The 13,985-nt window shown below is 36.7% G+C and overlaps 1 protein-coding gene across 11 annotated transcripts in view; it reads right to left on the bottom strand.

Moving 5' to 3' along the window:
- Positions 1–1,924: 1,924 nt before the first annotated feature.
- Positions 1,925–13,985, bottom strand: part of inpp4b (inositol polyphosphate-4-phosphatase type II B) — a 332,497-nt gene continuing 320,436 nt past the window's right edge. For 10 of the 11 annotated variants that reach the window (XM_034302375.2, XM_053232414.1, XM_034302389.2 and 7 more), the window contains 2 exons: positions 11,384–11,538; positions 2,289–4,266 (listed from right to left, as the gene is read on the bottom strand). In XM_034302375.2, coding sequence (XP_034158266.1) covers positions 4,089–4,266; positions 11,384–11,538 — 333 coding nt within the window. In that variant the 3' untranslated portion in view covers positions 2,289–4,088. The other variant, XM_053232415.1, reaches the window with a different exon arrangement.

Genomic DNA, 13,985 nt, shown 5'->3' with positions numbered 1-13,985 from the left:
TCACTCTGAGTCATCTCTACACTAATGTGTCACTTGCTTTATATTTTTTCGTCTCTTGTCACTACTACAGTTACTGGAATTAATCCAATAAAGGGCAGCTCTGTTGTCCCGCTATGACTGTTAGAAGGAATCAATAATAAATTAATCAGTAACTTTATACCAACCTTATACCATATCCCACAGTATACCACAGCACTACTGCTCTCTTCAATCAGATTGGTCTGAAGGTGTTGATTAAATTTCTATAACAGCAGGTCTGATAATAGTTCTGGCTGCAAGGCAAATCACAGGTTTATATTAATGTGCTAGTTTTAAACCGTTTTCTTTTCTATAGTAACAACTAATTTACAGGGACTTGTATGGCAACAAATCAACATCATCTAAGTCATTAATTGGCATTTTTGGCACACTGTAGGATATGATATTATTGGAAAAATAATAAACTTCCATGGTGGACTTCAACAGTGGCTTTGTTTCCCCAACTGTTTTATTCTTTTCTTTTTTCTTTTTAAATCCTTCCTGTTCATAAACGTACATGATGACAAAACTAGTCTGGATTGTTTTCATTGATTTGCAAGAGCTCAAAAAACTGCAGGGTATGTTTTTATAAACTTTAAAGGCAGAAAAAAAGGATGAGGTTTGGTTTCAGGTTTAGCGTAAAGCTTTAGATAAAGAAGATATGACTGCTATTTGATCTGTGTTTGCGCATTTTACTAGAGAAGCACAGAGTTTGAGAGGCTTTTCACGCCTGGTTTACATTACCCGACATTAGAACACTGTATTGGATTTCACATTTCCTTTTGGAAAGATAAAACTTTGTCTGTCACACACGATAAGTACATGTCCTGCATTGCCTTGACCTTCCTGTGTGAGACAATCTGAAAGTTCATAGGCTTTCTGCTATCTTAATATGAACTCACTGAGCTCTCTGTTCATTAGTTTACGCTAGTCTTAAGCTTATAAGACATTTCCACATTGGAACTTTAATTGTTATTAATTTACAACATATTGTACATATAGTTCATAAGTGCTACATGCATATAACTTTAAACTGTAAATATAAACATTTACAGTAAGCCCTTATTAACATTAAATGCCCTGGGAAGAATTAATTTTTAAGTCTTTAATTTTGAAAGAGCATTTCGTTAACTGTATCCAATTTATGGCAGATTGTTGATATTGTGAAAAAGTGAAAAAGCAACCAAAACAATAGCATTAGGGTTTTTCAAGAAATACAATCAGACAGAGAAGCAATCTGTGGGAAGAAAAATAGCCAGGACAGACAAGGTGCTTTCACAAATTTTTTCCTCAAGAGCCAGAGGACATTTTATATGTAAACCTATGGGAAATGCTTCCATCAGCATTTTGGTCACTTCCAAAGTTGATAAAAGTTCATTTTTTCCCCCTTCCTGACCTCAGATTGCAAGTTGGGGCAGGACAAGTGGGAAAAAACAAAAATGGAGGACAAACTGCTGGTCAAAGTCTTACCAAAGCACACTTACTTCTTGACATCTAAACAAAAACAATCTTCAGTTCTTAGACCATTTATGTAGGTTTGTAATTACAGTTATGGGATGGAGAAGGATTCCATGTATCCAGTTCTATGGACACACTTTCTGATCACTTCACCCACGTGTATTGCACACTGTAGAACAAAGAAAAATGCAACTCGATGGTTTGGTCACGCTGTGGCTTGGACACTTCATATAAATACATGTACTACAGACCAAAAAAATGTTTACACAAGCAAATTCAAGAATCACACAAATGCTGAGAACTTTTTGTCCAGCTCCCTTGTTCTTCGTTAACAGAAAAATGTCTTTAAAAACAAAACAACCTTTGGTCTTTAGTGTATGTAACAGTCCAAACTGTTAACAAAAAGAATTAAAAAAACCCACAAATATCTTAACAACTACACAAAGCATTGCTTAAAACAAACTTTAATTATCTTAATGACTTAATAACACTCATATAACAATTGCGATACTGCACTCAATGCAGTGAACAGTTGGAAAAAAAATATATATGTACATGCATTTTTCTTTCTTTCTTTTAGATCCTTACATCTGGACCAAACATTATTTTCCATGAAGATGAGCAGGGAGACTAAGTGAAGTCGAGTCCAGTGTGTATGTGTCTCGTCTCATGAGTCCACCTTCCCATACGTCCCCTCTGGCGGGCGGTAGTACTTGGGGAAGGCCATCAGCTGCAGCATGTTAAAAGCATACTTCCTGCATTTTATATTCTTTTGCACGTTCTCAATCCGGCAGCCTTCTCTGATTACAGGGAGATGGAGAGAGGGAGAGATGACAATGGAGTTATGAGAGAATGAGAGTAATGCTGATGATGCCCATCTGCATTAACACATTACTGAGCTGTACATATAATTGCATCTCAAATTTCTCTTCAGGGTTTATACTTCATATATACACTAGCTAGACAAATTTTTATTATTTTTTTTTAAACATAAAACATAACATCAGCAGGCTGGTTTGAGCAATAATTTCTTAACTATACCACAATGCTATGAATTCTTGAATCTGATTGGTCAGAAGGTGTTCATTAATTTTCTGACTGTAGTGCTGGCTGTAATTCAAATCACAGGTTTATATTAATGCACTTGTTCTAATATGTTATCATTTCTATAGCAACAACTCATTCACAGGTACATGCATGGAGGACGATCTACATAATCTTAGTATAATATGATATAATATAGTATGATATGATATTGGGTGTTGGAAAGGCGCTATATAAATAAAAGTTATTATTATTATTAAGACTGTTGATATGGTGAAGCGTCGACTGAGGAGATGATTATTTATTATCTATGGAAGGAGCCTCCAGTGTCAGTGCTTTGTAAGAGATAGTAACTTTTCTGCCATGGGAAAGTCTCCAGGACAGAAAAGTTTCGGATTCTCAGTGACATCCCAAGCTGTGCTGTAAATTACCGTAGTATAGGTGATAACAGGAACTTGTCTTGCAGATGTTCAACAACATTAAATGGAACTCTAAATGGTTAAAAAGCATGATGTGTCATTTAACATTATTTCATTCATTCATCTTCAGTAACCACTTTATCTTGGTCAGGGTCATGGTCAATCCCTGGTCATTCGTTAAATTGTAATCGTTGGCGAATTGCTGTAGGATAAGGCGAATAAAACACTTTGGGATGTGCTGTTATTGGAAATGAATCAATTTTGGGTTGATAACAGGGTGGTACACCATCACAGCATGGATTAGTTTCCTGTAACAGCAGGCCCCATTTTAGTCCTCAAATATTACACTTTTATTATTTTATTGAGAGATTTGTAGAGTCACTGGCAGCTAGACTGCAGATAAATTTTAATAAGACTAAACAGCATAACACCACTAAAGATTGCAATCTGTTCTTTGAGGTCATGAGGGTTTAACTGTGTAAAAGGCCACTGCATTGTTTGTTTCAAAATCCTCCATTGGCAGGATACACCTAGTGTAGGAGCTGGATCATGTCTGATCTGATATTTAGAGCTGAATAAAGGATAAAATAAAATATTTACACGTTTGAACAAGAGTTCGTCATGAACACAACATCCTGAACAAATATTTAAAGGTGAAGTCCTATTAAACAAATCTAGATGAATGATCTAAATATCGAAAGGACAACTTGCATGACTTTTCAAGTCAGAACGTGAATGATGCATTACGACAGAGGCCAGGGCAATGGATTCGTCCTGCAGCTTCTGGCAGTGGGAGTTGATGATAATGGCCTCAGGAGAAATAAGACCAAAACTGACCTCGGTGCTGCTCACTGCTGTAATGTGTCGCTGAACTGAACTATCTACAGCCTGGGTTGGAAATTCTGTCACCTACATAACTACATAAGACATAATGACTAGCTTTCGAATGTGCAACTGCTGTGAAGTAGGAAACAAAACAAGCAAACCCCAGAGATAGCTGTTAAAGAGGATTATAGCAGAGGGAAATGATAAGTGAGTAAACAAGTATACCCCAGAGACACAGCAGAAGAGAGAAGGTGCTTTTCACACCCAGAGCGAGCAGAGAACAAAGTTAGACAGCACGAGGGTCATTATGGTATAATCAGCAGTTTATTGATATTTTGCAAGCAGGAAAACAAGACTTAAAATGAGCCACACTACCAGCAGGTGAGAGCTAACGAGCAGAAGAGCGATTGGGTAGAATTGGCGTGGCGCCGGCTTGTGATTGGCTACAGAGCCTGCCTCAGGGTCGTCCCATTGGGCACCCTCGCCCTGGGCCAGCCGACTGCTGAACGAGCCGAGAACAAAGAGACAGAGAGAGAGAGAGAAAGAAACACACAGATATGTGTAAGAGAGGGTTAGTAAAATTAAAAATTAGCCCGACGACACAGACGCACACACATCTCACACACGCTGATATGTGGATGATGACATGAACTATGCATTAGGGAATGAATATGTATAATTTTTGGTGAAATGAAAAATGCAGTACAGTCATACAGCACCAAATTGCTGCAGAGTTTTATTCACTCTCAGTCATATAATGGAAACAATTCTGCATTTTAGTTTCATTTTTAGCGAGAAAGACTGATATTTTGTTTAGTCCTTAGCAGACGGAAAAGAAAAGCTTCTGAGCTTCCTTTACATACAGAAATGTCAACGGTAACTGGATTTTTCACAATAGTGCTGAATGTGTTGCTAATCTGCCACTTCTCTCCTACACACACCCACACACACACACACACACCCACACACACGCCCAGAGTGGCAGAGTGTGTTCAATCAAGCTTTCAAAACTCTGCTGTCAGGAGCCTTCTGATAATGTTGTACAGAAAAATTTTAAACTTCTAGTTTAGCAAACAGCTCTCCAGTCATTTCATCTTCATTAACTGCTTTAGCATGAGCAGGGTCATGGTAGATCCAGACTAGATCCCTGCAAGAGGTGGGACTTCACCCTGGGGAGAGTCTGGTGCAGCCAATCCGAATGCTGGCATGTTTTTGGAAGTTGAGAGGAAAACTCATAGGAAACACACAGATACTGGGAGAACATGTGAACCCATGTGACCCCCCAACTTCCCCCGCTAGATAAAGTAGATAAAGACACTATATATAAAGTAGTAGTATCTATTTTCTGTTCTTATCTTCATCATTACCTCCCTTTTGTCTTAATTTTTAATTTCAGTTTCCTTTTTTGTTCTCCTGCCCTGTATGTATCATAAAAATTATAAATAAATCATAGATTTTTAAAAAAGTAGTAGTATCTAATGTCACTCATTATTTTTCTGAAGAGCTAAACTTCTTTTTTCTTTTTTTTTTTTTTCTGAATAAAAAAAAATCAATGGGTGGACTGTGATCTGGATGCAGACCCAGCAAAGTATTTCATTTGACCGAATCAAGTACTTGAGCATGTACTGTATAAGCTAATAAATGTAGGAAAAAAACACGTTCACAGTTCAGCAACACCAGTTTTCTAAACAGGACCCAGATTGACTTCTGTAGCAGATCCTCTGTGACCGATCACATGCATTTATATAAATTATTTAACCGAATTCAGCTCACTGGACCAGACACTAGCTACAGGGCTAGAGACGTTAGCTCAGAAAGATGAGAGAGTTTTCACAGACGTTTATTCTGTCCCGTTAAACTCAAAACAGATTGGTCTCATCTGTTCAGAGTCTATGGCATTAATAAAGAGCTGTAATGTGAAGCGCAAAAAAATGTAATGGCTAATCACTAATGGTTAAGCGTTAAAGGTAACTTTTGTTGTCACTCAGTCATGTCATTCATCATTATTCATCAAAACAAATAATTTTACCTAATGCTAACATTACAGAAAATTGACCGTGGCTAGTTACAGTACATCAGTGGTATTCAACTACAAATCCAGCTACAAGTCCAACTTAAAAACTATTTTTACTGTAGTCAGCAAATACTTTTAAACATTATGAACGAAATCTGAGAGCTATAACACAAAGAAAATGCAACCACACATATTCTCATAGCTTTCACCTGATGTGATTCTGTGATGTGATTCGGTGACACTGTTGCACAGTGTGCTGACATTTCAGCTAAAAATCTTAGTTTACATCTTAAACTCATTTAAAGTCAATAGAATCAGGAAACTCGTCTCCACCTAGAAGTTAACATGCCTGCCTTAGCCCAATGAGGAACCCAAATGTTCATATCTAGGATCTTAAGTGGGTAGTCTATAAACAAGGCCAAATTCAAAGTCCTAGAACAACTATTTCCTGTGTAACTAATCTTGTGGTTAAATAAGGAACACACTCCAGACAGCAGTTATATGAAGAAAATGCATGATTGGGGGAATTGATGCGACACGACCGACAACTGGAGTGCTGTTTCCCTCTGGAAGTATTTAACAGCATGGTCTGAAGTGTGTTATTCTGCTTATACCGCAGTGTTTTGCAAACGATTATAATGTTTAATTTATTAATGAATGACACATCACACATTTTAATGGTGTATAGTTTTAAAGTTGTGGAACGTCCAAGAGACGAGTTAGTTCCTGTTCTTACCTACTTTATAGCTGCGATAAACAGTCGTACTCTCAGCAGCCTCTTTCTCTCTCTGTCTTTCTCTCTCACACACAGACGACACACACAAAAAGCGCGGCCTGTCATTTTACTGAGAAAACATTAAGTGCAACCATGACTGAGAGTACAGAGACTCCTTCCATAAACGTTAAATAAATATCTCCTAACAAAAACCTTCACCACATCAATGATTATCAGAATGACTTTGTTAAACAACATATTTTTTAAAATCTGGTTATTATTAGTCTTAAATTAGGTGAAGCATCAGCCATAAGTCCTTGTATATGTGTATGAGCTGTTACTATAAAAACAATAACGTATTAGTACGAGCGCATTAATATAAACCTATCGTTCATGTTACAGCTAGAACTACCTGTGTTGTTATACAAAAATAATGCACACCTTCTGACCAGTCAGCTTTGACCATTCAACTGTGCTGTGATATAAAATGAGGTCATAGAAACTCATTCCCTAAACCACACAGCTGGTAAAGCAACAATAATTATAATACCAAACAGAAGCTGACTGATGTAAATACCAGTTATGTAAACAGTATAAGCAGGTTCTGCTATACTTTTATCTCTGAAACAAGCAACCTGACTGTAATTGTGCCACTGTGCGGTCTCAGCTGCCTCTGGGGGCAGTCGTGGCCTAATGGCTAGAGAGTCGGACTTGCAACCTGAAGGTGAACCTGAAGGTGAACCTGAAGGTTGTGTGTTCGAGTCTCAGGTCTGCCAGGGATTGTAGGTGGGGGGAGTGAATGACCAGTCTCTCGCTTCCACCCTCAATACCACGACTGAGGTGAGACCCTTGAGCAAGGCACCGGGCGCCACAGTGTGTGTTCACCACTGTGTGTGCACTTGGATGGGTTAAATGCAGAGCACAAATTTTGAGTATGAGTCACCATACTTGGTCACAAGTCACTTCACTTAGAGAAATTCACTTAAACATGATCACAACCAAAGCTATTGTTTCTTCTAATGGTTATTATTTGCAATTTATGCCTTTATAAAATTGCATTCCAGGAAGAAACCTATAGCCACACAGTAAATATTATGATTCCAAAGGAAACCACACATCTGGCATGTTGAAAGAAGCCCTGTGTGCTGAAAGGACTCCAGCCAGAGCATTGAGCAACGTTACTCTCACTGCTCAACTCATGTCCGTCCAACTACTGCATAACAGAATGAATTCTATTCATTGCGTAAGTGAAGTCACATGGATAAATGTCCACAACCCCCTGAAGGAGGAATACGACTTCTAATTGTGAAATACTGCTACAGAAATACTGCTACAGTATTAGGGCTATCTTCACTTTTTCCAAGAAAAGCAGTGAATCTTTTTAAAAACTGTTCTGGAATTTGTGCTCACATTTCACTTTATTTCAAAACGTTTAGCTTCTTAGTTTACATAGTAGAGCTGAAAAAAATTTACAGTTGTATTAGGATTAGAAATGTAAGCCTAAGCCACATTTAGTTCATGGCAAATACCAGGACAATTGTGGTCACAATATTTAATTTTGCTTATAGAGCAGGATCTAAAAGTCTGAGAACACTAGAGCTTCTATTTTGCATTGTAAACAGTGAAAAGTAGAATCGTAGAAATATTTGCATGAATTTCAGAATTTCTTTTGCTTTAATGAAATTTAATGTGCACTTAAGCTGGCACCTGATGATCCATGTGAGATCATATCCATCACAATGTTGTCTGAACACAAGCTTCAACGGACAGGATAAGACTCAGAGAAAATCTTACCTTCTGCACAAAGGCATTAACAAGGTCAACATCAAAAATTTGCTGAAATTTAAATAGTGAACTAGATATAGTGCAGAATTTTGAATAATGAATATTCAAGATATTAAACATTTCTTTTTTTAGTTAAAAAAAAATTCAGTACAATATGTTTGGACCCCACTGTATATTTTTAAACAATAATCTTCATCCCCACCCACAGCCACCCCATTCATATCTTATTTAAATAGCGAGAGTCACCTGATCAGCACCTACTGTATATTACCAACCATGTTCAACCATCAATCCATTACATAAGCATGCAAGCCTTCTACAATATGTGCTGCTTTATATTTACTTCACCTTCATTTGGCTTGTTCTGGAGTACACTTCTCTTTTTCGTGTAGCGCTACTCAAATGCCTTGTGAAAGAACTGGAATCTATTCAAAGAAGGTGTTGTAGACTTCCTGGGCAAATACACGCTATCCTACAGACTTTAGAGAGGAAGCTACCAAAAGGTAATGATAAAATTATACAGGAAAACATCCTTTTCATGTATTTTTACCTTTTAAATTAGAGCAATGAATTTTACTGATATTTTCCGGTTTGCATTTATTCTTACTGACATGCATACATCTGAACTGTATATAATGCATTGTACTGTCCAATATTTATTTAACTCTTTCATGCATAAATTATTTAAAAACATATCCAGAAAATCATCCTTAAGGTGATTTTGTATTATAAAATCTTATTATATTATAAAATTGCATGTCATATGACCTTTAACTTTAGTAATTAATAATAAATATGAATAAATATCACTTCTTTAAAAAAGTTAATGGATTGTTAATGTGTAGGAATACTATGAGTCAACTATTATACCTAAGAAAAAAAAATCAATTAACAATCAGGTCTAAAGTATTTAATATTTATGACCAAATTATAGAAAATATATTTTCTTGACATGTACAAAATGTATACAGTTTAGGACTATTACATGATGCAGCTGATTTGGAAATTTGGAAAAGAAACACATACATCTTATATTTTCCTGCATGAAAAGGTTAAACCGATATTTATCAGACTGATATTTATTATTTCTATAAATGAAGCAAACAGCTCAGCGGTTAAAAATAGTGACTAATCACAAAGAATACATTTTAAAGAATACATTTAATACCAAAAAATCGATTTTCCTGAGAAGATGCACAGAAAACAAGAAGGCTTATAGTGAGAACTATGGTACAGGTTCATCACCTCAAAGCACCTCATGTTGTTATTCCTATGAACTAAATGACTGGGCTCAGCAATTAGATCACATGTCCCTCTGAAAAGCAGAAATATCAAGGCTGTAGATGAGCTATAGCACATGAGCCTCTTCTGTCTATAGTGTCAATTTTGTGGGTTTACACAGAAACAAAAGTGTTGAAAATGACAATTTCAAAATACTTCAGAACAGGAAACCAAAATAAAGGGAACTGCCTTTCCTGAAAAGATGCACAGAAAATGAGAAGTGAAAGCTTTGTGTGAAGTGAAAGATGAGTGAAGAAAGAAAAACCTGTTGGACACTAATACTTGATGAACTATATATAACTACAAAGTGTTGCTGACATTAATGCTTAGGGATTTTTTTTTTCTGAATCAGTGTTGCTTTTTCTTCCAATGTATGTTCTGATCCAAGCCACAGACTTAGTACAAAGTAAATGAGGACAATTAGTCTGATAAGAACCTGAGCTAGCATCTGCACTCATTTTTCACATCAAAAATACAGGCATATGACTCCAGCATGACCAAACGCCATTCACTGATGTTAACTCTGGAGATTAAGCCAAACATCTGGGAATGAGCAGAAGGCTAAATGGAAGAAACAGATACTGCCACTAAAGGAAATCAGAAGCATCTCACAGAATCAGATTTGCTTGATATTAAAACTCACTGCTCAAAAGTGATGCTTTTCGGACACAAACTGCCGTAATTAAAGTAACCTGAACAGGTCTATAACTATTAAAACTGATTTGTATTGTATAATAAATGGTTTAAGCAGCCAGACTAGGTTTCCCCTAACAGTCATAAAACATTTTAAAATGCCTACTCTTCTGAATAAGTCCTTCTGATTGGCCGTAGTGCAATGGCTACGCTGGATTACTGGCAGAGTTAGCGCACACTGTGCTTAGGAAGCATTCCTTCACTGTTTATTCAGTTAATCATTTTCAGCTGTCTGTACCGTTTGTGCGAGAATTTAAATGCACCACTTGAGCTTGAGTATCAGCTAAAATTCTTCTGCTATTTTTATCTATTAAAAACTACCAAGATATTTTTCTCTTTCACACAAAAATCACTTACAATGTAATGGAATAAATAGAATAAAATATCAAGCATAAATATAATATATAAAAGTCAATACTAATAAATGAAAAAAAAAAAAACTCTTTATATGTAAATAGTTTCAGGTCCAAAATGTCACTGATTTTTTTTTTCAAATCCTGTTCCAATCCTTTCCCTTTGTTGCAGGATCAGATCTCTGGTATGTTTTCTCAATTTTTCTTTGCTGGTATCCGTCCGATTGGGACACACAGTATCGGATTGGTGCCATCTCTATTTATTAACATACACACGTGAGTACAAAGTAAATCAGCCTTACCAAAGCTACTGTAAAGCTGGTGGGAATTTTAGTTTAATTTGGCCTATGAAAATAATTCAAAAATGTGTCAAAAATGATTGACAAATTAGTCTATTTCATTTTCAGACAGAACTAATATATAGCGTTCTCTGTATCGCTTAGTGTAAGTATTGAGAAAATTCTGAATTAAATTGAAAATGAGAATTAAGCATTGTGGTAATAATCTTGACCTCAATACAAGTCTATATAATCAGAATAAACCATTTAAGAAGAGTTAAACATTTAAAAACAATGCTTTTGAGTGCCAGGATATTTCAATTAGGTTAAATAAAAGGCTTATAATTAAGGGAAGTGTGCTTCCCTTCCGTTCAGAGAGTTTATAGACCTCTATAAAGTGCATGTAGAGTTATGCCACTGTGAAGCAGGTGCCAGAAGGTGAGAAATGTTGATGATGAAGCAGGATAAAAGTGAATCAATGCGCTATGTGAGAAAATTACCTGCGCATACAGTCCAATGCCCGGACGAAATAGTCCTTATGGAGCTGGTGCTCGTCCCTCAGCAGGGCACACTGCTCCAGTGTCACTGACATGGACGTCCTGTCTTTGGCACTTTTACAGCTGGTGAAGCGGATGCCGTTAAGCCGCCGACAGATCTGACAGGACAGGACATGTGTTTAATTTATAACAATAAAATCACAGTAACATTAACTACTGCTTGTTAATTTGTACAGACAGTCCTGAATCACGCCACTGCTGCAAGAATGTTACCCTACCAATGTCTGTTCTGGAAGAATTCAGGCACATATTTTTCTATTGATCGTAACACTAAATAAACTGTATCACTGCAGGGAAATCATACACTTTCTGGGTAGAAGCCCTTTCACCAGCTGCCAGCTCATGCCCCATATCTTATGCCCACATCATACTCATAGCAGAAAGCTGATATGCATGAAGGAACAAAGTACAAAATAAAACTCGGGACTGGCACATTTTCCTGGCTAGGATCCAAATTCCTTTTCTACTTGAGGAGCAATGTCTTAAAAAGGCACTTGACGGTGACCAAAACAACTCGGTCATCAAAAATTTAAAGCACGTTCCCACAGTCCCATGATCTCATAGTCAGGGTCTCATTTGTAAAACATCACAATAATTTCAGGAGAACTCACTTTTGACCAGCATACAGAAACATCTTGCATTGAGCCAAATGCTAATCATGCAGGCAAATCTTCATACTGCTAGACAACCTTCTAATAAAAAGTAATTATGCAACTGTAACACTTGTCCAGCCTGAAGTGTGTGTGTGTGTGTGTGTGTGTGTGTGTGTGTATGAGTACATTAGGGTGTGTGTATTTGGTAAAGAAAGCTGAATTGTGCGTCATCATCACAAAATGTTGGACACAATCTGGTCTCTGATATTTGCTAGTGCTAATCTAATCTAGTCTGTGAGGCAACTTTCTTACAGTGATGTTATGCTAATATAGCTGTGAATTTCAATGTGAGGTTCTTTTGCTTTGTTAATGATACTGCCACTGTTATTTGTACTATCCATTTCCTAATTTATCGGTAATGCTATTGGTTTTTATATATACTGTATTATATAAAAACCAATAGCATTACCAATAGCATTATTTTTATATAATACAGTATATATAAAATTACCGATTTTTTCTATTATTTTAGAAAATCTATCAGTATTCATTTATTATTCCATATAACAGAGCATTCTTTCTTCAGTAACCAATTACAGAAAAAATAAAACACTATTATTATTGGCTCAAGGACAATTTAAAATAAAATAATATAATCTATAAAAAGTTGCCAGATCGATCAAATATGTATAACAAACTATTTATTAGCCTTTATTAGTTTGTATCCGGCTTTGGCACACCAGCAATGGACAAGGTACATGGTGCTGGAAGAGAAATAGAACTGTGAGCAAAGAGTTTGAAGGCTCATGTCTAAAGATGTGTGTGTGTGTGTGTGTGTGTGTGTGTGTGTGTGTGTGTGCGCGTCTATGGTGGTTCTCTAAATTGCCCGTATTACCTCCTTACAAGCAAAGGTTTTGCTGTACACCGGAGAATTAGTGTTTTTTCCCGCCACTCAACTGAAATGGACTGTGGCCGAGTGTAAATGGCAGTCCTTAAAAGCAATAGTGATCTCATTTAGTCCATTAGGCACTTGGATGTAAACACTTGGCTCCATGGTATCTTTGAAATTTTATCTTTGTAATTATTTATCTTCTAATGACTGCCATTTCCACTCTGCATTTTCCATATATACTCTAGCGTTAGCATTGCTACAAACATAACATTTAAATGTCGATTATGGAAGAGTAACACCCGATTCGCACGTTGTCCTTTTACCATATTTCAATATTATTTACTTGATAACTGTATCCAGTTGTGTAATCGGTGAAAATTATAACGTAATCACGTTATAATTCACTGTAGATCCATGCTAGACCCCCGGCTAATGGCGGCCATATTTGTTGTTGGTATTTGCTGTTTCTCAGCCGCACTCCCATTGTGCCTTGTGAGGTAGCTTTAGCATTTAGCTTGCAACTTTTCACAGAGATAGAGAGAGCGCACTCTCTTTTTTTTTTTTTTTAGGTTCCTTGCATTTCTGGGCCACCGTAGAGAAATGTAACCATGCATTCAATCATTTTTCTCCCTTCATCATTCTTTCTGTGTAAGTGAACACTTCTGGAGTTGAGTGTGTGTTTGTGTGTGTGTGCCTGATTAAATCCTATGACAGTAATCCTACACCAATATATTTGGGGTGAACTTATTCTCAAGTGTTGTCCCAATTCTCAGTACTCAGATAATATTAATATATTTTCTGTTATAATCTGTTATAATAACCTCCACTCTTCTGGGAAGGCTTTCCACTAGATTTTGTTGTGTGGCTGGAACATGTCTGGTCTAGGCCCCTTAGTTGCAGTGAATGGAAACTGTAATGCTACAGCATGCAATGATTGGGGAAGGCTCAGATATGGGTGTGATGGTCAGGTGTCCACAAGCTTTTGGCCTATAGTGTATTTTAGCACAATGAACCGAGTACTTGAAAGAAATACTGCATCAGAGTCAATAAACATATTAAA

The sequence above is a fragment of the Pangasianodon hypophthalmus genome, chromosome 3 (assembly GCF_027358585.1).
Source record: "Pangasianodon hypophthalmus isolate fPanHyp1 chromosome 3, fPanHyp1.pri, whole genome shotgun sequence".
NCBI lineage: Eukaryota > Metazoa > Chordata > Actinopteri > Siluriformes > Pangasiidae > Pangasianodon > Pangasianodon hypophthalmus.
Note: the sequence above shows the minus strand (reverse complement) of the source record. Positions and strands in the feature narration are given on the sequence as shown.